Genomic DNA, 25,230 nt, shown 5'->3' on the forward strand with positions numbered 1-25,230 from the left:
CATGTGTGCAAAAGAGGAAGAGAGAGAGAGAGAGAGAGAGAGAGAGAGAGAGAGAGTGAAAGAAAGAGAGAAACAATGAGAGAGAGAGAGAGAGAGAGAAAGAGAAGACAGGTGCACCCTTCATAATTATACTCTCCCATTCTTCTCTCTCTCTCTCTCTCTCTCCCCCCCCCCCCCCCCTCCCCCCCCCCTCCCGTCCTCTTCTTCACTTTCCATCATGTGGAAAGAAAGTGCAGGAGAGAGGATGTCTGTGGAGCCTGCCAGCCACGCCTGGCATGATGACGCAGAATCTTCTCGTTCATGACTGTATCAAAATACCACAATAAACCCTTCGTTTTCTTTCAGGCCTGTCTCGCATCGAGCATCTCCAATTACTACCACCAGCGGAGCTTCAGGATAATCGATTCCACAAAGCCCATGGCACACCCAGTCACGCTCAGAAAGTTATTGCCACCGGTGTAACAGGAAGAGGTGTCACATGGCAAAGCCAGGTATCCCCACTGGGGGTAGAGGGGAGGGATTGGGGGGGTGGGGGGGGGGGAGGAGGATGTCCTCAATGGAGTGACTGACAGAGAGACTGAGAGTGACAAAGAGAGAGAGACTGAGCATGAGGGAGAGAGAATGACAGTGAGCGTCAGAGACAGAGAGCGTCAGAGACAGAGAGTGACAGAGAGAGTGACAGAGTCAGCGAAAAAGACAGGGAGAACGACAGAGAGACAGAGAAAGTGACACACAGTGACACAGAGAGAATGAATAAATGTTCTGGGGTACACTGATCCCTAAACATGGGCGGACAAAGCCCATGATGTAAAAGATTGTTAAATATGAAACAAAATCAGAAATACATGATTGTGAAATGTAGAGAAAAATTTGTGATTCAAAAACGATTTTCACATTTCGTTAAGTTTCAGGGATATCATATCCATACTCACTGACGCAAGCATTTATGCATACAGAGAGACACCCCCCCCCCCCACCCCACCCCCTCCCCCCCCCCCACACACACACACTCTCTCTCTACTTAAAGAGACACAGAGAGTGAGTGACAGAGATACAGAGAAAGTGATACAGAGTGACAGAGACAGTGAGTGACACAGAGAGTTATAAAGAAACATAGAAAGTGACGGTATTCTTGTATTGGTTCTCTCTGCTTGTCCATCAGATTTGTAGCCAGTTATGTTCTTCTTCTGTAGTGCGGTTTTCCCCTTATCAGAACTGCCATTTTGTTTGACCACCATGTGAACTTGACAATCATCAGCGGAGGGCAGCCATTATTGTCGTTGTAGTGTCCAAGTCAATGTGCTCAGACACCACTTTTTACCTGTCACTGTCCCTTCTAGTATGCTGAGAACAGCCGTTACGCATTCTTGGTACGATTCAGAGGTGGTTGTCCATGGCACATTGAACAATTGTAGATCTTCTCTTCTTGAAAACATTTCCAGCTGTTCAATCCTGTCGGTCAGTTTTGCTGTGACCTGTGACAGACTGCTCTCCAACCGGCTCACAGCTTGCTTTGCGATGTGTGTTTCTTGAACAGCAGTTGTCACCGTTTCTTCTTTGACACGTAGCTCGTGCATTTCGCTTTTCAGCTCACACACTGCCTTTTCCAGGTTGGCTGAAATTCGCTGTGTCACCGATTGTAGGCGATTGTCCAAAAGTTAATGTAGTAAAATTTCAAAATCCTGGTTTCGTGTTTTTAGAATATTTTCATCACTGGTGGCAAGGTAAGTACTGGTATCCATTTCTAGCGTTGGTACTTGTCTTAAACCAAAGTAATTAACAAAAATTAATGAAATTTTGGGAGAACTCTGAATCGGTCTCTTGCCAGGTTTGTGAACTCGTTCCTGAACTCACCCCCAACATGGACAGTGACAGAAAGAAAGACAGTGACAGAGAAAAAGAGAGTGACAGAGACAGAGCGAGTGAGTGACAGAGAGAGAGACAGAGTCAGAGTGTGACAGAGACAATGAAGGTCTGCATGCAGTGCACACTTGACACACCCAACAGAAAAAGAAAGTCCACAGAAAAACTGGGAGCCTGGAGATTATATAGGTAGACAGACAGATAGATAGATACAAAGATAGTTAGATAGATTTGCATGTACCACTTCTCTGCATGTTTACAACTAATAATTTGGAACAATGTCCACCCCCTAACCCTCTCCTCTCTTTGTCTATATTCCATGTTGCTTCAACAGCTGTTACTTTCACACAACTCATCTTAAAAGTATCCCACACAGAGACACACCGCTCAGTCCATTATGTTCACTGTCCCAGCACCAGTAATCCACAGCTGTAGGTCTATTATAGTATCAGTCCATCAATGTTAGGTCACCACAGGGCCACACGCCAGAGAAGACCTTGCACTGCTGCTGAGTCAAGGCACTGGTGTTCAGTGATGCCTGTTCTGATTCAGCAAGCATCGTGTAAATCACACTGGAATGGACTCAATCTACTGAGTCCTCTATTGATGACAGCAACTGTTCAGCTGCAGAGACAATCTGAGCAAGCAACTCCCCTGAAATGAAAGCCACCACCACATCCCACCAGTGACAAGCCCCCATGAATCCATCAATGGCAAAAGACTTGGGAACAAACTCAACACTGGCACCGAAGTGGTGGATCTGGAGTCACCATGACAACTGGACATGAAAAATCCACAGAATCTCTGGGACAGTCAACCCCACTCGGTTGCAAACTTGTGACAAAACATGTGATCTTAAGACTTCAACAGTCACAAACCTGTGACAACCTTTAAAGATGTTTTATTTCCAAACCCTGTGACCATCCAGTATCTTTGATTCCCATGCAACAGTGGTGACAATATTAATTTCCCAAATTTGTGACCATACAATTCTCCACAGTGGTGACAACCTTGAAAGATTCCAGAGTTCACTCTCAAGACATCTACTCAGAAAGAAAATAATATATATATATATATATATATATATATATATATATATATATATATATATATATATATATATAGCAGCACCCTGTTTCCTGAATCCACAAATACACAAGAAAACAAACAGCTCTCCTGCTGAGCCTGTCACAACTATTTCCCTCAGCTGTCAGCATCTGCATCACTGTCTTTTCACTCAGTTCAAACATGGATTGAAAGGAAAAGGTAAGTGGGAAAAAAAAGGCATTGGAGGTTTCAAGAACATTTTTAACACTGATATATAAGAAGAGAGCTCAGGGCAAATAAAAACAAAATCAAATACCCCCAAAGTGGGTTCAAATATCCCAAAGGGTGCTCTCAAAGCCATGGAAATGAGGTGCTATCTCAATTTTCTACACATCAAACAATGATGGTATCACCAGTAAACAAACGCACCAAACCATCAGGCAGCACATTGCACCATATATATATATATATATATATATATATATATATATATATCTATAAAGATCTGCTCATGTCAGCTTAACTCACTCAGTACGGCCAGTCCTCTCTTCTCCTCTATACAGACCCCTCGGATGTCCAGTGGGTGTCTCTGAATGACCCAACCTTTAGCTTCCGTCGTCAGAATTGTGGTATTCTTTGTCAACATTCACCTCTTCAGTATAAGAGCCTTCCGCTTGCAATATTTTGATGATGGTAATTGGGATGAAACGCTGTTAACGTCGTCTCTTTCGCCGTTCGTATGGAAAGAGTTAAGGAAACAGTCAAAACTATACTGGTATGGCCATGTAACAAGATCCAACAGTCTTGCTGAAAAAAAACCCCAATCCTCCAGGAAACTGTTGAGGGAGGGCGACAGAAAAAAATATGTATTATGGACTGACAACACTGCTGAAAGAATGGGGGAACCATCTGCAGAGACCCATGTTTTGACACACAACCCACAGAGCTGAAGGAATCTGGTGAACAGTTCTTCAGAGCAGCACCCTAATGACTGAGTGAAGGGTTAAAAAAAAAAAAAAAGGAAGAAGAAGAGTATGAGGAAGAAGAACAGCAGCAGCAGCAGCAACGACAGCAACAATCTCTCTCTTGAAGAAGAAGAAAGAAAGAAAGACAAAAAGAAAGAAAGAACAAAGAAGGAGAAGAATGGGAAGAAATGGGGCACAGTTTCTCTCCAAGTCCTCCACAGATTACAGTGGTGGTGGAATGACTGACTGTAACCAGAAACTAGGGGGGGGGAACCATTTCATCCCCCAACAGAAACCTGAACCAGATCTGGCAGCAGGAAATCCAGCAGACTGAATCCCAGACAGCACAAGCATTCATCAATTTCATGATTCTTTCTGGAGGCTGTGAAGCCAGGGGCAAGTAAAACTGTTCTGGCAAAGGTCTCTGAAGCTGCATGCACTTCAGACTTACAGAGGTTCAGATTAAATTACCATGGCAAAAACATTCACTATGACTTCACGTTGCCAGCAAAGGTGTTCCAATAACTACTGCTGTTGGTTTATGCAACTATATATTATATATGCACACAAATTTCCAAAGCACATAAGGCACATACATGACTCAACACCACATACTGTTAAAGTATTATTAAAGAAGACCGAAAGTGTCCCCCGAGCCACCCAATCATTTTTCCTTCAACAGTAAGGTATGAATCTGCAAATTACAGTCTGTCATCTGGTTCAAGGAAAGATCAGTAAGTGTGAATTATTGGACTTACTTGGAAAAGAAACATGGCTTTGCATAACAAACTAAAACACAGACAAAATCATCTCATGACACCTACTGCCATTAAATAACATCTCTCTCTCTCTCTCTCTCTCTCTCTCTCTCTCTCTGCACCTTCATTCAAGCAGCTCTAAAAAGCCATAGGACAGGCCCGGCCATCCAATTCAATGGACATTTTAAAATTATAATGTGGAAAATTTGTACGGCAAATTAAACGATTTCTTTCGTGAATTATGTAAATAAATTTGACTTTGTTTGTTTAACTGAAACTTTTCTTGATTCATTGTTTGAGTATAGTAGAGTTTTCACAGATTATATAAAGTTTCATGCACTGGCTAAAAAAATATCTTTGCATGGTAGAAATTCAGGAGGTGTGCTGCTGTTAGTAAGAAAGAGTATTGAAAATAGTGTTAAAGAAGTTGTGTTGTAACAATACTGTTGCTATAAGGATAGACAAAAGGGTGTTTGACTTGGATAAAAATGTTGTGTTAGTGGCCTGTTATGTTGTCCCAGAAGGAGGACCTATGTACAGAGATCAGGTTATCAAAAATGGTATTTTGATTTTGGAAGAAGCCTTACTGCAAAAATTTGAAAAAGATGAAGTGTACATTATGCTGACAGGAGATTTCAATGCTAGGTCAGGACACCAGCAAGCTGAAACTGAAGTGATGACTAATTGCTTTGGTGATACAGAATATGATAACATTTATGGACAAAATTGTTCACGCTGTTCTAATACTACTAATAATTTTGGTAAAACATTACTGGAGTTATGTTTTTTTGTTGGATATGATTATTTTAAATGGCTTTTGTTGTGGCGATAAAGGAGGTGAATATACTTTTGTATCATCAAACGGATGTAGTGTAACTGACTGTTTTTAGGTTTCTTATGATTTACAATTGAACTTTGATTTGTGTGTCGGTGATTGTGTTGATTCATGGCATTTACCAGTTGAGGTTACATGGAACAAAAACTATGATTATTCAGGGAATAGAAACCTTAGACAGCAAAGTGAAGAAAAAATTATGTGGTCAGACGAAAATGCTTCTGTATACAAAAATGAGCTGGAGAGTCTGGAATTTCAAGGTAGTTTACAGAAAGCCTTGGAGTTATTAGATGTGAATGTGAATGAAAGTTTATACTTGTTTGTTAGCGCTTTATATGGAGTTGCTGCGTGTATGGTGAGAAGAGTAGGAAAAGGAAGAAAGAAGTGTAACGATTGGTTTGATGATGAGTGTGAATTAAAGAAACAAGAAGTTAAAAGGTTACTCAAGAGGTTCCAGAGATGTAAAACAGAAAAAGATAAACAAGAAAAAAGAGAAGCGTATGCTTTGTCTCGAAAAGAATATGTTAAATTAAGAAAAAGAAAGAGTTTGTAGAAGCCAGATTAAGAAAACTTAGAGAATTGGTTTGTGACTCTAAGACATTCTGGGCAATATTAAGATCAGTGAATAGAAAAGATTTTTTGTATAATGAAATATTGATAGAACAATGGCACGATCTTTTTTTTTTTTTTTTTTTTAAGTGTTTTCAATGAATCAGTACATAATGCAGAACAAGAAGAACACATGCAGTTAGAGGACGAGGATAATTCTGAACCATTGTTTAATGATCCAATATCTAGTGAAGAGGTTATTGCCGGCATTAGACATTTGAAAACAGGAAAGAGTACAGGGCCAGATAAAATTGTTACAGAGATGTTAAAGAATGCAAATACAGAAATTATAAGCTTTCTTGTTCAAGTATTCAACGAACTATTTGAAAGTGGTACTTTTCCTTCAGAACGGTCAAAATCCATACTTATCCCAATTCACAAAAAGGGAGATGTCAACAATCCCGACAATTATCAGGGAGTAGTGCTTGCCAGTATTTTAAGTAAAGTGTACACTTACATACTGAACAAGAGATTAACCAAATGGTCTGAAAAAGAAGAAAAAATAATGGAACAGCAAGCAGGATTTTGAAGTAACTACAGTATAACAGATCACACATTTACATTGTACACACTTGTCCAAAAATACTTACTTAATAACACAAAACTTTATGTTGCTTTCACTGATTCAGGAAGGCCTTCGATTCCATGAATCGTAATGTATTGTGGCATGTTTTGCATGAAAGAGCTGTGAATGGCAAATTATGTAAGGCTCTTAGAGGTGTTTATAAGTCAGCGCTTGCATGCATACATGAGAAAGGTATGTATTCAGAATATTTTGATTGCCCAAATGGGGTAAAGCAAGGTTGTCTTTTGAGCCCGCAAATGTTCTTTTTTGTTAACGAATTAGCAACAGAATTGTCGAGAAAAGGAAGACATGGAATTCAATTAATTCCGGGAGCAATCGAGATATTTTTACTGTTATTTGCAGATGACGTTGTTCTTTTGTCTGGAACTGTTTGGGGTTTGCCAAACCAATTAAATGCACTGAAAGAAGAAGCAGACTATTTGGGTTCAACAGTTAACATGGACAAAACTAACATTATTGTAATTAGAATGGGTGGACATCTGTCAGTGCACGAAAATTGAGGATGTTAAAGTTATAAATTCATACAAATATTAGGAATGATATTCTCAACAAAATTAAGCTTAAATTATGCTTGGGAAGAATCTTGCAGGAAAGCAAAGAAAGGTGTTATTGAAATACTGAAATCATTAAAAAAAAAAAATAAAAAAAAATAAAAAAAGCTTAAATCTACTGATTACTGTCTGTTTTGGAAAATGTTCGATACACAGATTGAACCTATACTCACATATGCAGCCGAAGTTTGGGGACTAAAGGTAAATTCACAAATGGAAAAAAGTACATACTTATGCAATTAAACGTTTTTTTAAATGTGCCAATTCATTTATCCAACACAATGTTAAATGGGGAAACCGTAAATATCCTTTGTATATAAGAACTTTTGTAAAATGCATTAAATATTGGTTGAAATTATTGAAACTTCCACAATCACATTTACCCAGACAGGCTTACGAGATGATGCTGTTACAAATGGAATTAGGAAAAGAAAACTGGACTTATAGTGTAAAAAACGTTTTGTCTGAACACGGTTTTGGAACTGTGTGGATGTATCAGGAAGTAGGAAAGAACAGCAGTTTATATCAGAATTTATAGACAGATTGATTTGTTCTTTCAAACAAAATTGGCATTCAGATATGGAAAGCAAAGAGAAATATAATTGGTTTTTCTCATTCAAAAGTATATTTCATACTGAAAAATAACGAACAGTCATCACAAATAAGTGGCACATGTTAAATTATGCAAGATTCTGGCTATGGACATTTGGTTTCAATGCAAATAAATTGTAGTTTCAACCTGCAGCATCCACAGAATCGCCATGTCCTTTGTGTGCATCTAGTGTAGATGACAAAAAACATTTTTTGTTTCATTTAAAATTATACGATAAAGTAAGAGAAAAATGTACATTTTTATTAATCTCATCTAGCTAAAAGACATGATGTCCTTTCTGTTTTATCGTCTGATAATGAATATATCATACAGTCAGTAGCTAAATTTATCTCAGAAGCACAAAGAATAAGGCATAATCACAATGATCAGAACATACCAGAGTAAATGAGGAGGATATCCATATGTAAATTTTATTTTCTTATGTTAATTTGGTAAGGTAGATAACTGATATATTGAACTATATCACTGCCAGAATGGGTGGACGAATTTGTATGATTCGTTTCTTTGTGTGTGTGTGTGTGTGTGTGTGTGTGTGTGTGTGTGTGTGTGAGTGAGTGAGTGAGTGAGTGAGTGAGTGAGTGTGTGTGTGTGTGTGAGTGTGTGTGTGTGTGTGTGTGTGTGTGTGTGTGTGTGTGTGTGTGTGTGTGTGTTTTGTTCTGCTTGTTTAATGTATTGTGAGAGAGTGATATTTAGAGATTTTTTTGTTTGTTGGTGAAACACTGTTAAGCAGAATGTTGCTTTGCACTTAAGGGGATTTAAGAATTAACCCCTGTCACCCCCTTTTCAACAGACCCTTACAGGTAATGACAATAAAATGTCAAAGCGTCAAGCATCTCTCTCTCTCTCTCTCTCTCTCTCTCTCTCACACACACACACACACACACACACACACACACACACACACACACACACAAACTATGTATAATAAACAAGACACATGTGTGTATACACAAGCAGAATATCAAATATGCATATTAAAGATCCTGTAATCCATGTCAGCGTTCGGTGGGTTATCAAAACAAGAACATGCCCAACATACACCCCCCTGAAAAACGGAGAATGGCTGCCTACATGGTGGGGTAAAAACGGTCATGCACATAAAAGCCCACTAGTGTACATGTATACGAGTGAACGTGGGAGTTGCAGCCAACGAACGAAGAAGAAGAGAAGAAGAAGAAACCAACGGACACAGATATTGATGGAGAGACAAGAGGCAGAAAGATGGAGAGAGGGGGTGGGAGGGGTGATGGGGGCAGAAAGAGAATGAGATTGAGAGAGAGAGAGAGTGCACCCTTAGCGACAAAAACTGAGAGTCAGACATGCCCACAGGGAAACAGAAATTCAACAGATATGACACAGTAACAGCAGGGGGTTGGGAGGGGGGTGGATTGCGCAGGGGAGACCCTGAAAAAGACAATGCATGATACAGTTAATCCATATGCACCCACCCCTCCAACACACACACACAAACTCTCCCACCCCACTTCACCCCCACCCCTATACAGCACCTTGGTCAGTAAAACAACAAGACCAGGGTTATGACAAGGCCCGGAGGAAACCCCAGACATGGACAATAAAAGCCACATTGATCAGGTCAAAAAGGACCGCAGAATGCACCCACCTCACACAGCCTCTTCCCTGCCGCCTCACACACTCCCCCCCCCCCCTCCCCCATTTCTCCCCTTTTTTCCTCCATCACCTCTCTCTCTCTCTCTCCCTCTCGCTGTCATCTCACTGCTGCTTTTCCATTCCACCCCCCTCTCTTTCCCCTAATCAGTTCCATTACGTATAGCTTTTCGAGTACTTATGCTTCTTCTCTGATAGTCCCCAGCCTTTTTTCTGATGACACAAACTGCACGAAAAGAGCAAAGAGAGAGACGGGGGTGTGGGGGGGGAGGGAATAAAAGGGAATGCCAGAGTTAAGAGTACAAGACAGATGAAAAAGGAATGAGAAAAACAGACAGAGATGAATCAGCCTGTGAACAGGGAAGAAAAGAAGTGGGCGCACACACACACACACACACACACACACACACACTGCTGTGAGTATGAAAGAGAGGTTGGGAAGAGAGAGACTGCCCCCCACCCCACCCCACCCCACCCCATCCCCTCACACACACACACAAACAACAACAACAACACCACCACCACCACCAACCACCACCACCACCACCAACAACAACAACACCACCACCACCACCAACAACAACAACACCCAAACAATGCACAAGACAGAGAGAGAGAGAGAGTGGTGAATGCTAGAGAGAGTAGCGACAATCATGAACAAAACTGAATATATTCACTTGTAAAATGACAGCCTTTGTCAGAAAATATGAAATACTAAAGTCTAAAGCATCTGTCAAAAAAAAAGGAAGAAAAGAAACACAGACAGAGAGAGAGAGAGAGATCAGAAAAGGGAAAGGAGGAAGTGAGACAATGACTGAAAGATGATGGACAGAGTGACAAACAGCAAGGTCAGCAAATGACAGAAAAACAAGGCAAACTCGGAGAAAGATACATGCTTGTGCACAACAATATACATGAATGTAAACACACACACAGGAAAAGAAAAAAAAGAAGAAAAAAAAAACCCAGAAGAGAAATGACGACAGACTGACAGACATGGAGAGACACAAAGAGACAGCAGTTTGTTAAGGTGCAGTCATTTCTTTGACCCCTCGACTGCTAAACCTCAAGTGATGAAACGAGATCAGTGTGGCATAAAGAGGAGGAGGAATTTTGTTTATAAGGTCGACGCGACGGGCGTTAAAGCGTTGGACTGTCAATCTGAGGGTCCTGGGTTCGAATCACCGTGACGGCGCCTGGTGGGTAAAATGTGGAGATTTTTACAATCTCCCAGGTCAACACATGTGCAGACCTGCTAGTGCCTGAACCCCCTTCGTGTGTATATGCAAGCAGAAGATCAAATACGCACGTTAAAGATCCTGTAATCCATGTCAGCGTTCGGTGGGTTATGGAAACAAGAACATACCCAGCATGCACACCCCCGAAAACGGAGTATGGCAGCCTACATGGCGGGGTAAAAACGGTCATACACGTAAAAGCCCACTCATGTGCATACGAGTGAACGCAGAAGAAGAAGTTTATAAGGTCACATTCTACTGATTGTGGACACCTTGTTAACTCATTCTACTCCAGGTACAAGTTAACATGTACCATGATCACTTCCCCTGTGAACCAGATACGGGTATTCTATTACAAACACACTATTCGAATTTTGTATATATATATTCTTGTTTGGTACAGATGGCATTCTACACTGAACTGTTTACAGATTCTGGAAGCAAGAAAACGAAGCTTTGTTCGACAGATTAAATCAACAATTCTCCATCGATTTTCGCTGTTTTAGTGAACCTCTGTTTTTTTCTGTAGTGGTCTCGTAATATAATGCTGGACCAGGGGAGCTGCAAACAGGCATGTGCCTGTGGGGAAGAATAAGTTAAAGTATTAATTTTCACACTGTGTGGTATGAGTCTGAAAAGTCGTTGCTACTTTTTTTCTCCTCTTTTTTTTTTCTCTCTCTCTTTCATTAATACTCATCAATGGAGTTGTTGAATTTAATGATCAAAAACAATGCAGTCCCATGAGAAAGAAGTAGGAGGAGTTTGTATCATACTCCATGTTTGGTGATACATATACTTACCATGTCAAACTAGGCCTATCGGTTTGCTCTGCTTGGCCAAATTTCACTCGGCTAACAGTGAAAAGACGACTCGTCTTGCCTGGTCTGCTCTTAGCCAATCAAACGCCGCTAAAAGCTACAAGCGCTGAATCATTCAGAAGTCCAAAATTTATACAGAGTGGTGACTGACATCCTGACCCGGAAGCTCTGTCACATCTCAAACATTTTTGTTCTGACCGGAGCAATCCATCATGCGGCTTGTCAACTGACAAGTATAATTAACTTGTAGAATCAACCACAGCGTTCACCCTCTTCCTTTTCTGACACACTTGCTTTTATCTGACTGTGCTTTCACATCTGTGAAACTGCATGTTTGGTGCATATCTGTTATGCATATGTGGGTGTATGTGTGAATGTGTGTCTCCATGTTTTAGATTTATTTGCTTATTTATCATCATTGTTGTCTTTTTTATTTATTTATTATTGTTATTATTATCATTATTACTACTTCTTTTTTTTTCTTTTTTTTTTTTTAAATTATTATTTATTTATTTATTTATGTACGCTTATAGTTGACTTCATCAAGTTTTTGCGCCTTATACATATTATTAGTAGTAGTAGTAGTTCTTTTTTATGTATTTATCTATTATTTATTCACCCTTTCTTTTTTTTCTCTTTTTTTTTTTCTCAAGGCCTGACTAAGCGCGTTGGGTTACGCTGCTGGTCAGGCATCTGCTTGGCAGATGTGGTGTAGCGTATATGGATTTGTCTGAACGCAGTGACACCTCCTTGAGCTACTGAAACTGAAACTGACACACTTGTGTAAACCAAGTGAGTCTATGCTATAACCCGGTGTTTGGTTGTGTGTGTGTGTGTGTGTGTGTGTGTGCGTGAGTGTGTGTGTGTGTGTGAGTGCGTGCGTGCGTGTGTGTGTGTGTGAGTGCGTGCGTGCGTGTGTGTGTGTGTATGTGTATGTATGTCTGTGTGTCTGTGGTAAACTTTAACACATTGCCATATTCTCTGGAGCCACTTTCTCTGCCAATACCAAAATTTGGCTTAAACATAGTATGAAAAAAAATCTTCAGTCAGACCAATAATAGGTTGTAAGTCTCCTGAGTTAAACCGTATTTCCGGATCATTAACGGTTTATTTTGTTGCGATTCATTCCAAAATTCGAAAATTCTAAAAACTGCTTCCCCCTGAGTTTCTAGAAGGTAGGTTGTGTTTGGAAAGAAGACGACATCACCTCGTTTTTCTTGTTCACAGTTAAAAGGAAAGAAATACTAATTCTGGACAGAACACATACAGTGATACTAACTACACCATTGACGTGTTTACTGCCTACAGATATTCTAAAGTGGACACTGAATTAACTGGAATGAACATAAAAGAAAAATAGAATCGATTGTTTCTTTCAGCCCATTGTAATCTGGTTCATGCAGATCTGGAAATCTACCATGTGTTGAACGGCAACGTCTTCTCTTTTACTGACGAATTAAAAGACAAATCGAGATACAATAAAACACACAAAAACCATTATCTAAACAGTGTTATTACATCCACTACAATCACTTCTGTCCATGGCACCAGGAAGAAAAAAGCAATACACAATCATGTCTATTCATCACACTAGAAAGAAACAACAACACTGCTTTAAATATTATTAAATTAAGTCAAATGAAGTCAGTTGCACCACAGCAGTGGGGATTAGTCTGCTTGCTTCGGAACTGAGCATGCATGGTTCAATCCCGCTCACATGCCTTTTTTTTTCTCCAAAGCTTATTTCACAATTATATCGTATCTAAAACAGAACACTTTTAAACAATTTTATTGATCTTTTTTTTTCTCCTCATGATTCCTTCACTTGATAAAGCGATAAACACAAGTGAGTCTTGAAGGCTTTGCCTCTTGTTTTGATATCTTTTCACATGTATTTTTAGATAAGTGTGCCTGCATGCATGTTTTGCATGTGTATGTGTATGTACTTTTACACACAAGTTCAACAGAGACAACAGGAAAACAAAACAAAACAAAAACTTACCTTGATTTCTTTGACTAGCACTTCTGTTCTTCGGGCATTTTTCAAAAGTTTTTCATATCTGTACATGTGTTTCTGAAATGAAATGAAAATACACACACATATATATATACATGAAAAATTGATAACAGTAACACATCTGATTTCGCAGACTGACAATGCAATTAATATGCCGATCTTCAAATTCACTTATAAACTTGCATCCATAAATCATTTGCGCGCGCACGCCTGTGTGTGTGTGTGTGTGTGTGTGTGTGTGTGTGTGTGTGTGAGTGTCTGAGTGTCTGTCTGTGTGTGTGTCTGAGTGTCTGTGTGTATGTGTGTCTGTGTGTGCATGTGTGTATGTGTGTGTGTGTGTGTTTGTTCAAATTCAAGTATACAAGCATACATATGTACATGCATGTCCACCCACTGTCAGTGAACTTGCTAGCACATAAGTTTATTCATTCATTTGTTTGTTTATGCACCAAAACAGTGAAAATACATCCAAGTACTTTTGGTGCTTTAGGCATTTTACTGATAAAGCACTGTTAAAAATACATTCACATCCAGTCACACAACAGTACATTTCATCAAGATTACCGTTACAAGGAAATAACAACACCATCCCTGACTCTGACATGATGTCCGTTACATGTCACTTTTCATCAAGGACATTCAATGCTTTCAGAGAAATTGGCAGGAAGGAAATACTTTGTTACGGGTCAAGTTTCATCTACGTCAAACAATTAAGTATCATCCACGTAAAAAAAACAACCAAACAAACAAAAAAAACAAAAAACCAATCTTGGTGAATCAGTATAAAAGTGTGTATATGTGTGTGTGAGTTTTTTTGCTGTTGTTTAAATGATTTTTTTTTTTAAATTAAAAAAACACAAAAGAAACAAGTACCTTCCACTGAATTGAATGCAGCCATTGGTCTCTCAGGTACGCATTGTTTGCCTGGAAAATTTACACAGAAAATAGATTAATCACCTGATCTATGACAATGAACAGTAATTATTCATTTAAATCTACAGATTTTAGTGAAGAAAGTGAGGATATGTAAAAATTATAATACAAGTTCACCTCTACACAAGTGTACTTGTATATATTTGTATGCATATGTAACTGATTTATCTACTGGTTTTGTACTGTAATCGATGTCTGCTCTCCTTACATTTAGGGTAAACAGTTTTAATTACACATACTTAACCCAACTAGTGCAGACTCTGGCAGGGGTCTGACATTCCTGTCCTGTGCAATCTACTATCCGCCTATGCGGAGAAAACGAAACTACGGCCGATAACCTCCCGGAAGTATTTTCCTCATCTGTAATTTTAAAACAATAGTACATTTATTCAGAATACATAAATAGATAGATACATAAATGAATGAATAAACAAATAAACAAATAAATAAAGTAAATATATATATGAAAGACATGATAATGATTAAAAAATGTTTTGAGTAAGTGCTCACACTTCCTGAACACTAAAAAAAATACAATCCCATAAATGTGACCAACTGTCAATTATATATATATATATATATAATTTATATATGATATACAACAAAACAGACAAATTTTATCCACTACACAGGTGAATGGACAAATAGAGCAGAAAATTATAAAAATTAATTTTCTTCTTTTTTTTTTAATTTAAAAAGCAGCACAGCAGAAAGAACATAAATTCTGATATGGGAAAAATGGAACTGAATTTATGGGGGAAAAAATTCTTTTAAAGCAATGGAAAAGAGGACATGTCAAGAACAGATCAGGTCAACGGATACTCCTGTAAGCATTTCACAAAACACACACACACACACACACACACAAACACACATATACACAAACACACACACACACAGAGGTACCTCCCTCATGGAACGCAAGACGGACCACCCACCCGCACAGACATCCACGACTCATCCCACACCTCCCACGCACCCCTTGAACAACACAACCTTCACCCAACCAAGACATGAACAACTTGAACCTTAAGGACTTCTTGCCAATTGGCCATTAAACTCCACTTATCAGAGTGAAGGCACGGGTGGTGGAATATTTACCAAACACAGGTAAAAAACAAACAAACCATGAGATTAGTAAAGAACTAACACGTGTTGGGTCTTGATCTGCAGTGAACTCACCTGAAGAAGAATGGAGCCATCGGGCACAGTGATTCTGACACAGAACTTGTTGCCAATGTCCCAGCGAGAGACGATGTGAACATCCTCAATGAGGGAGTACGGGATGGTTTGCTCCATGAATCCCACAGGCTGGAACAGTCAAAATCATTCTATTACAACAAGAACAACAAAAAAAAAACTTTCAGAAATAATAAACACACACACACACACACACACTATATATATATATATATATATATATATATATATATATATATATATATATATATATACACACACACACACACATACATACATACATACAGAGAGAGAAAAACATACCTTCACAAATTATATATATATATATTATTCATATTCGTACATTTAATACATGTATACAACAATAAAAGTCTCAAGACATACTTGAAATTTTATACACACCTTCACAAATATGCATGCATACAACTGGAAAATTAATATAAATTTATACAATCAGTTTTATGAGTGGACAACACATGTTGAGTTTTTATTGAAAATTCTTTTAAACAAGTTTAAACTGAGAACTGTCACTACAATATTCCATCACCTGTCGTAAGTTCATTGCAGCGTGGTGCCAGCAGCTGCCAGGTTTTACCTTCTTCATATTAATTTTTAATATATGATATGGAGTGGGAAGGCAGAAAAAGCAGAAGATAGTGAACGAAGAAAAAAACTCTGACAAATGACAATAAGAAAATCATCATGAAAAAATCTCAAAATAACCAATTATCTCCTGTAGCGTGGCAAAATCATTATTTCATCAACTGCCAATTAACTGATATAAACTATGGAAAAACTATAGAGCTCTGTAAGCAGAACATCACATTTTGTTTGTTTCTTTATCTTTTTAATTGGTGTATCCGGAGAAAGTTTTAGGCACATGCAGTAAACTGATCGCTGACATTATCATTTAAAGGCTCTTGTCTGGATGCCCATTTTCCTCCTGGAAAACTGAAAACTGAAAATTAACTGCAGCCAGCGCACTGAATTAAATCAACCAACAAGAGTATACACGTGTGATAGTTGTGTCTACCTTTGACCATCACAACAGCAGAGGAGGCGACTGCTGTCCATGACTACCCACGCTAAAATCTAATGATAAAGGAGAGCGTCTTGCCTGTTACATCCCCATTCTCTCAGCCGAGAGGGCTTTATGACTGTCGGCGTTGGGATGGTCCCCAAAGGCCAACTAGACCCCAAGACTGCAGCACCAAGAGCTAGTGCAATGCTATCAGTACATTGTACTGATCTGACATCAGTGCCCTCTTATTAAAGTTAATTTTTTTCATCCCATATTCTTTATTTTAGATTAAATATATATGATGATTTCTTTATCAATCATTTTTATCTTTTCTTGCTTGCCCATTGTTGCTGACTCTTGTCATGTTTAAATTTGCGTGTTCCGAGCATGCTTTCACTTTCAGCTTCATGCTGCTCTACACAGTGAATACTAGCAAAATTGCATGCTGTCATCCTGTATAAATTATTCAATGCGCTGAGTGACCCCCCTCTAAATGACCAACACTAAAGAACGACACATGTATCTGCAGCAGCAGTGCAGGGTCTCCTCTGGTCTGTGGACCCCAGGTGACCTCACATCAATAGCTCTCCGTGGATAGAATTAACTAGAATTATAGTACTAGAATGATGGATAAACTGATTTGATGATTTCAGTTCGGTAAGCCTGGTGTAGACTGGTCTACACAGATCTGGAGAAAATAGCTACATGTTACGGTGTGCCTGAGGTGATGGCAAGGTCTCCTTATGTCTCCTTACTTAAAAGAATTTCTTAAATCAATCGAGACACATCAAAGCAACATGATTTAAATGGTCTTATCACCTCAAGTAGAGTCATTAATTTATTACACTAAAAGAAATGAAGTTTAAATATCAATTTTAGATAAGTAACATCAGATGCATTGTAGCACTGTGAATAAGTTCACTTGCTCCCAACCTGAACATTCATGGTCTGAACCCACTAGCAGAATGCCGTTTTGGGGTGTGTTTTTTCCCCAAGCTTATATATTATATTTAATACAGAACACAAATCTAATGATCCTTTTTTTCACCATTTCTTTAATGGATAAAGTGTGCATCACAAGTAATTCTTGGAAGGCCTTGACTCTCTTGTAAATTTATTTATTCATTCACCAAACTATTCCATACAAATGTCTCCAATGCCAGAACAAGCAGAGCAAAAGTTTGCAACAAAATGTCTATAGATTTTGTGTTGATTTTTCCAGTGATTACAACAACAATAAATTATTCATTTCAAAGCAGCTGGGTTCAGGTTTCATGTCGTTCAGCAGTCACTGATGCACACAAATTTGAAATGATCCACTGATGTGGCAGCCAGACAGTCACTTGACTTATTGACATTTTTCACAGTCGTCATACTGAATCTATAAAAGAGTTTTTGCAGATTTTTCTTTTTTCTCCTGTAGTACAATTGCAACTGCACTCTCAGACTCAGAAGGAAAAAAAATCAATATCATTGTTACTTGTTGTTGCTCTGTAGTCAAGCAGATGAAGACAGTAAAAAATAAAAAATAAAAAATATATATATATATTAAAGAAATCTTAAACCACAGCCAGGGAACAAAATTTGCAAAGTTCACACAAAGCCAGTGTCGCTTTGCCAGTCTACTGCTTTATTCTCATCATTATCCTTGGTTTGGGATGCATGGCTTTGACACATGCATGTAGGTTGACTAATAACATCATCTGCATTGTGGAGAATGCCACAAAAGAAGCTGCCTAATGCTGAGAAAGATCAAATGAGTGTTTAGTACAGCTGCAATATCTTCCATTCTGCAAACCGATCATTTGAAAAGTCTGAATCCGAGATAGAAATATTTCTTCAGCGTTCATGGGCAACTTATGTGTTTACTTTTAAGTAACGCTAGTGTAGCCCTTTCGAGTAAAATCATATGAGCAAGATAAGTGCAAGCTTGCAAAACCATTTCATTTCATCACTTGAGCAGCCGTACTTCATTTTTGAGGTATGTTCTTGCTTCCATAACTTACAGGTATCCAGACATGGATAATCATATCGTTGTCTTTAAATTGCATTATAATGTTCATCATCCTGTGTGCACACAAGAGGGAATCTAACAGGTCTGCACACTATGCTGGCATGGTACTTTAGAAAATCTTAGATTCTGATTCTGATTCCACAAAGCAGAGGGAAGTCCTTGCCTAAAACAATGGTATCATAATGAGATAAGTGACAGGACACTGGCAGTGTCCTTCAGCTGTACTGCTTTGCTTCTGTTTCTACTTTTTTCCTTTTTCTGATTGGACTTCATTGTACTATTCCAGAGCAGTCAGCGTAAATCAGTGTTTTACCATTGCAGAATAAAGTTTAGTATGATGGATACTATATAGTATATATGTTGTATTTCCCATGTTCATAATGACACTGGTCATGTGACCTTTCAAATAAAACACTATTACCTAGTACACACACACACACACACACACACACACACACACATATATATATATATATATATATATATATATATATATAGCAACACACACACACACACACATTCATAACAAAGAGTGCAATAGACAAAGAACAAATTCAAGTTCAGCAAATTATGGGGATGCTGGGTGGCCTAGTTGGGGATGCCAAGGATGGAAATACTGGGATGCTTTTCCTGACCCATTATTTTTTAAATTGACCCATTGGTTTTGTGGTGAACTGGTCAATTGACCCATGGTGTCCTGAACCAAACCTTAACTCTGAAGTGGTATACTACAGTAATCAGAGCTCTCATCACTAACCACACATTATAAGGTAACAATGAACAATATGACAATACAAACCAACTAAAAAAAACAAACAAAAACTTTCAACAAAAATCTTTACCTTAAAATACTGGGAAAAAAAAAAACCCAAAAAACCGACTGAACAGGAAACTAATAGAAAAAAGTACAAATCTTCAATTTCATGAAACACTTCCCAGTCTACTAAGTACTACTGAGTACTCAAATCGGTGAGTTACCTCCCTATCCACTAATCGAGACAATACAATGAACAATATTCATAACAGCCGGAAGTATTGTTCTTTGTGCCTTGTTGGTGTTCCTGGCTGATAAAGACAATCTTAATTGTAAAAAAAATCTTTGTGTGCAGTTTTTGTGTACGCAGTTTTCTCTCAACGAAGTGTAAATGCGTTTGGACAAATTAATATACGCCACACCACATCTGCTAGGCAGATGCCTGACCAGCAGCGTAACCAAACACGCTTAGTAAGACCTTGCTGGAGTGCATGTTTATAAATAAATATATCGGTGTAAAGGTCTATCAAACTGCACTTCTGCTACAGATTTTTTGCCAGAGGACATTTTCGTAGCCATTAGTTCTTTTTCTGTGCACAAAGAGCATGCTGTACACGGAACCTCGGTTTACCATCTCATCCGAATGACTAGATGCTCAGTTTGATTTTCCAGTCAAACTTTGGAGAGAGGGTGTGATCAGGATTCAAACCAACACCCTCACAGGCTCTCCATATCAGCAGCTGAGCATCTTATAAATGCTGTCACCTTACACAGAAAATCACTCTCCTCTGACTACAAAAAAAAAAAAAAAAAAAATCGCTATTCTATATAGTGTAGTGTATTGTTTTAGTACTTCAGTTTCAGTTTCTCAAGGACGTATCACTGCCTTCCGAATATATACGCAACACCACATAGTCTGTTACTGTGTTAGGCAGATGCCTGACAGAAGCATAACCCAACAAGCTTGCTAAGGCCTTGAATGCAATGCATGCTATACTTGTGCACCTGTAAGTTAAAGAATAAGAGTGGATTTCTTTCAATACAAAATTTGCCAGAGGACAACACTTTTTTTGCCATCCATGGGTTCTTTTTCAGTGCACAAAGTGCATGCTGCACATGGGACCTCGATATATATCATCTTCATTACCATTAACCATTCTGCCATCTTAGCGTATTGTACACTGTATGGTACACATGTGCTGTATTTCACTTTACACTGTTTACAGTTTATATTTGGCGTGGCACCTGTAAAGTTCTGTAAGTTTAGACTGAATTCCGATAATACACAGTTACAGTATACTTCAACAAGTTCAAGCTGACTTTTGCAGGGTTTTTTGTGTGTTGTTTCTGTTTTGTTTTGTTTTTAACATACATACTTGATACATGAAGTGATGAACATATACACAAATAATATGAATACAGCATAACATACATATGATACGTATCATTTGATGTAATCACTACATCATTTGAACTGAACAAAATGATGAATCACTTGTAAAGTTCTGCTAGAATATGTGGTGAAACAAAATTCCAAGTCATAACTTTATAATGGATCAAGCTGAGATCTTTTTGTCTTGCTTTCTATTTTCTATAAATGTATGTATAATACTAATTAATAGAAAAAAAATCATAATAATAGGCCCTTGACTGACTATAATTACTACTGACATTGCCACTCATGTAAAAATGAATGATACAAAATTAACCTTATGCTCAAGCAAGTCACAACTGATCTATTCTGAGCCATGAACATTTTTTGTATTGCATTACAAAAATTGAAGAATCCATTTTCATCACTTTACCAACAGAAGATCTGTTCACCTGCCACACCCAGTGTATCGCTCAAAGAATATTTACTATCTAGATATTGATTATATTCTCATTATACAAACACGCCTTCTGTTTTTCTAAATGATCCAGCCACTTCTAAAATCTTTATTCGCTGTTGTTGTTGTTGTTGTTGCCACTTCTAAAATCTTTTGTTGTTGTTGTTGTTGTTGTTGTTGTTGTTGTTGTTGTTGTTGTTGTTGTTGTTGTTGTTGTTGTTGTTCTTCTTCTTCTTCTTCTTCTTCTTCTTCTTCTTCTTCTTCTTCTTCTTCTTCTTCTTCTTCTTCTTCTTCCCCTCTCTCTCTCTCTGCTTGAACTGAAAGTCAATAGGGAAAATTCTAATTTCTTTTTCTTTTTTCCTTCTTAGTTATGAGTATACATTTGTAGTTCTTCCACTGATAACACTGCCTGCTTTTTATTTTTGTTTCATCTAATTCTAGTGGTACTTTTTTCGTTTTTTTTTAATTTCATGCCAAGATTATTACAGAACATTTGTAACAGCTTAATAGTAAAGTTGTGAACATTGTATATCAAATTATCATGTAATATGTTATATTGGATACATTGACTGCATTTTAAAAATCATTTAGGCTTGCAATGCTCCTTCTCACACTGCTTCCCAGGCAGTTTGTTACACAAAACATATAAAAAGAAGTAATCATCAGCAAGATATATAATATTTTATATATATTCAGATTACATTGTCAGATTGGACAGAGCATACAGTCATTAAATAAATATCATCACTATGTGAGTATCACATATCACATTTTATCAATACTTCTATTAGTGTATTATATTAAATCATATTTAACATTCTCACATTACATTACAATTCAGTTTCAGTTTCTGTTTCTCAAGGACGCATCGCTGCGTTCCGACAAATCTATACGTTAAAAAGTACTCCATATCTGCTTGGCAGATGGCTGACAGCATAACCAACACACTTTCCAGGCCTTGAGTGCACACTTGTGTGTGTGTGTGTGTGTGTGTGTGTGTGTGTGTGTGTGTGTGTGTGTGTGTGTGTGTGTGTGTGTGCGTCCGTGCGTGCGTGTGTGTGTGTGTGTGTGTGTGTGTGTGTACACCATAGATCGGAGTGGATTTCTTCTGCTGAATTTAGCCAGAGGAAAGACTTTTAATGCCATGATCTCTTTTTCAGTGTGCAAGGTGCATGCTGCACATGGGACCTTGGTTATCGACTCATCTGGAATGACCAGACACTCAGTTTGATTCTCCTGTCAAACTTGGGAGAAAGGGCGAGAGCATGATTTGAACTCAGATCCTCACAGACAATCACAGTGTACCGGCAGATAAGCATCTTAATCATTCTGCCATCTTGCTCCCTATATTACAAACTTTGTACTGAATCATATCCAGTGAAAAAAAATTAATATTCAGAAAATCAAATTTTAATAACATTAATTTGATTAAATATTATTTTATACTGAATCATATTATCATCAATTATATCATATCATATCATGAATTATATTATGTCATGTAATTTCATATAATATATTATATATCAATTATCATATCATGTAACATAATTATGAAAAATAACATAGTAGTAACACCTTAAGTTTCTAGCTTGTACTTCACAACCAGCTGACCAAAACCAAAGTTTTGCATTTCTGCCGCCAGCTAAAACACATTCATGTTGATGAAATTAACCTGTGCCAATTGCTAGACAGTGACACAGTGGAGTCAATGATACAGTGCAAGCAGCCAATGCAAACAACCTGACACCATCTGTCAATTTCTGGAAATGAGGAAGAAAAATCAATACCCCACCCTACACTCTACACAGTTGGTCAGGACCACCCTCAGTCAGTGTGGGAAACTCCACCAGCCAGCCACCCAGTGTGGAGCCAGTTTACACTGTCCACTCTCTCTTTCTCTCTCTCTCTCTCTTTCATATTATTTCTACCTCCTCTCTATTTTCTTTGTTGTACTATTTTCAAGATGAATTCATTGAAATATGTATATATACAACTGAATTTTTTAATAAAGTAATTAAATAAGAATGGTACAAAACAACTTCTTAGATGAAAAATAATCACCAAAGTCTTCTGGAAGATTGGGGTGGGGTTGGCACTGACAGCAAATTAACATTTGTCAGATCTTTGTTTGAAAAAAATAAGTGTGTGTGTGTGTGTGTGTGTGTGGTGTGTTTCTTTTTATTTCTTTCTGTCTTTCTTTCTGCCTTTCTTTCTTTCTTACTTTCTTTGGTTGGTTTGGTTGTGCGTGTGTGTGTGTGTGTGTGTGTGTGTGTGTGTGTGTCTGTGTGTGTGTGTACACATGTGTGTGTGTGTGTGTGTGTGTGTGTACACGTGTGTGTGTGTGTACATGTGTGTGTGTGCATGCGCGCACATCTTGTGATAGATCTGTCTACATGCCTGTCTGACCCTCTTTTTAAACCTTGCAAGTGAATATAAAACAGCGCTTGTGTGTGTGTGTGTGTGTGTGTGTGTGTGTGTGTGTGTTTAATTTTTAAAACAATGTAAAGCTAAACACTGGTTGTCTTTTTGTTGAAGAAATCTTATATATATATATACCAACCCCACCACCCCTCTCTCTCTCTCTCACACACACACACACACACACACAGGCTCGCCCCCTCCCACCTCTCTCGCTTTCTCTGTCTCCCATGCTCCCTGCCCCCTCATAAAAATGACTTAACAGCAGGTCTGTCATTCTGTATGCAAATTACAAACTTCTATATTTTTACCCAAGAGACAATATCATCAATCCATACCGTGGTTGAACGAATTTCACTATGATCCAAAACGATTTTGTGCGTTTCCCATCTTCGCAAGTACTTGGAATTCATGATCTTGCTGACGATTGTGCTGGTATGATTCAAGCGACAAACTTGAATGTCAGCCTCTGTTATAAGTTTGTGTTTTAGTCCTCCAGCTATTGCTTTTGGAGATGTCGGCGGTGTGAAAACACTAAATTGGGAAGAGTCAGCATCGGCTGCACTGGCATCAGTCGATGACAACTGCACACAAGCATCACCCATTGTCGCCATTTTCCAAGTCTGCTGTTGGGCAGCTAAACAAACACGCGCTTGAAATCTAGCAGACGATGCTTTGCTGAACCACAATTTCAAAATAGCCCTGCATGTCTGTCACGCACAACTAAAGCACTGCTCACTGTTTTTCAACTGCATAAATCATGGAAATATACACTACACAATCACTGCAGCAGGTGCAAGTTGCTAGCTCGCCACCTCAGTGCTCCATGTTTTGTTCCATTTTGACAGCACACGTTTCCGGCAACAGCGTGTCACGTGATCATTGATGACGTCGGCTCACAGGAAAGCCCAAGAACCACCCATTTTCTCTGAAGACCGAATATAATTCACGATCTGTCCGTAATTACTGATTGAAAGAGTTACAAAAGAGAATCATTTGCGCACAAGCCTGCAGAAAGAAAGGTGAAGGGTGAAATCATTCAAAGGCGTAGGTTACCACTGAATAAGTCGCCTCACTCCCTTCCACAAACCCCGCCCACTTGCATGAAAGTTGTAAATAATTGATAGTCATCGTGATTTGCTTTCGACTTTGCAGGCTGAATAACAGGGAAATAAAAGAAACGAGGATGTTCGCTGTCATCTGACAGATCGTTTCATACAAATTTCATGGCAAATTAAATTTAATAACAATAAATGTAAAGTTTTACACGTAGGCAGAAATAATCCACATTATAAGTATTATATGAATGGTACGGACTTGCAGGAGACTTCATCGGAGAGAGATCTTGGAGTCATTGTTGACTCTGGTCTCTCTTTTGATGTTCATATTAATGAAACCATTAAAAAAGCCAATAGATTGACCGGAATGCTAGTTGGAAACATACAGTGTAAAAGTAAAGACATAATGGTGCCATTATTTAAGTCATTAGTCAGGCCAGTCTTAGAATATGGGAATGTTGTTTGGAATACGGG

General features: G+C 38.4%; 1 protein-coding gene across 1 annotated transcript in view; it reads right to left on the reverse strand.

The window, feature by feature from the left end:
• The window catches only part of LOC143285819 (C-Maf-inducing protein-like), a 71,801-nt gene extending 47,283 nt beyond the window's left edge, over positions 1-24,518 (reverse strand). Inside the window, exons 1-4 of the mRNA XM_076593248.1 lie at positions 24,037-24,518; positions 15,642-15,770; positions 14,400-14,450; positions 13,512-13,583 (exon numbers count right to left, since the gene is read on the reverse strand). Coding sequence (XP_076449363.1) covers positions 13,512-13,583; positions 14,400-14,450; positions 15,642-15,770; positions 24,037-24,312 — 528 coding nt within the window. The 5' untranslated portion in view covers positions 24,313-24,518. The remainder of the gene's footprint in view (positions 1-13,511; positions 13,584-14,399; positions 14,451-15,641; positions 15,771-24,036) is intronic.
• Between the last annotated feature and the right edge of the window lie 712 nt (positions 24,519-25,230).

This window comes from Babylonia areolata, chromosome 9 (assembly GCF_041734735.1).
Source record: "Babylonia areolata isolate BAREFJ2019XMU chromosome 9, ASM4173473v1, whole genome shotgun sequence".
Lineage (NCBI taxonomy): Eukaryota > Metazoa > Mollusca > Gastropoda > Neogastropoda > Buccinidae > Babylonia > Babylonia areolata.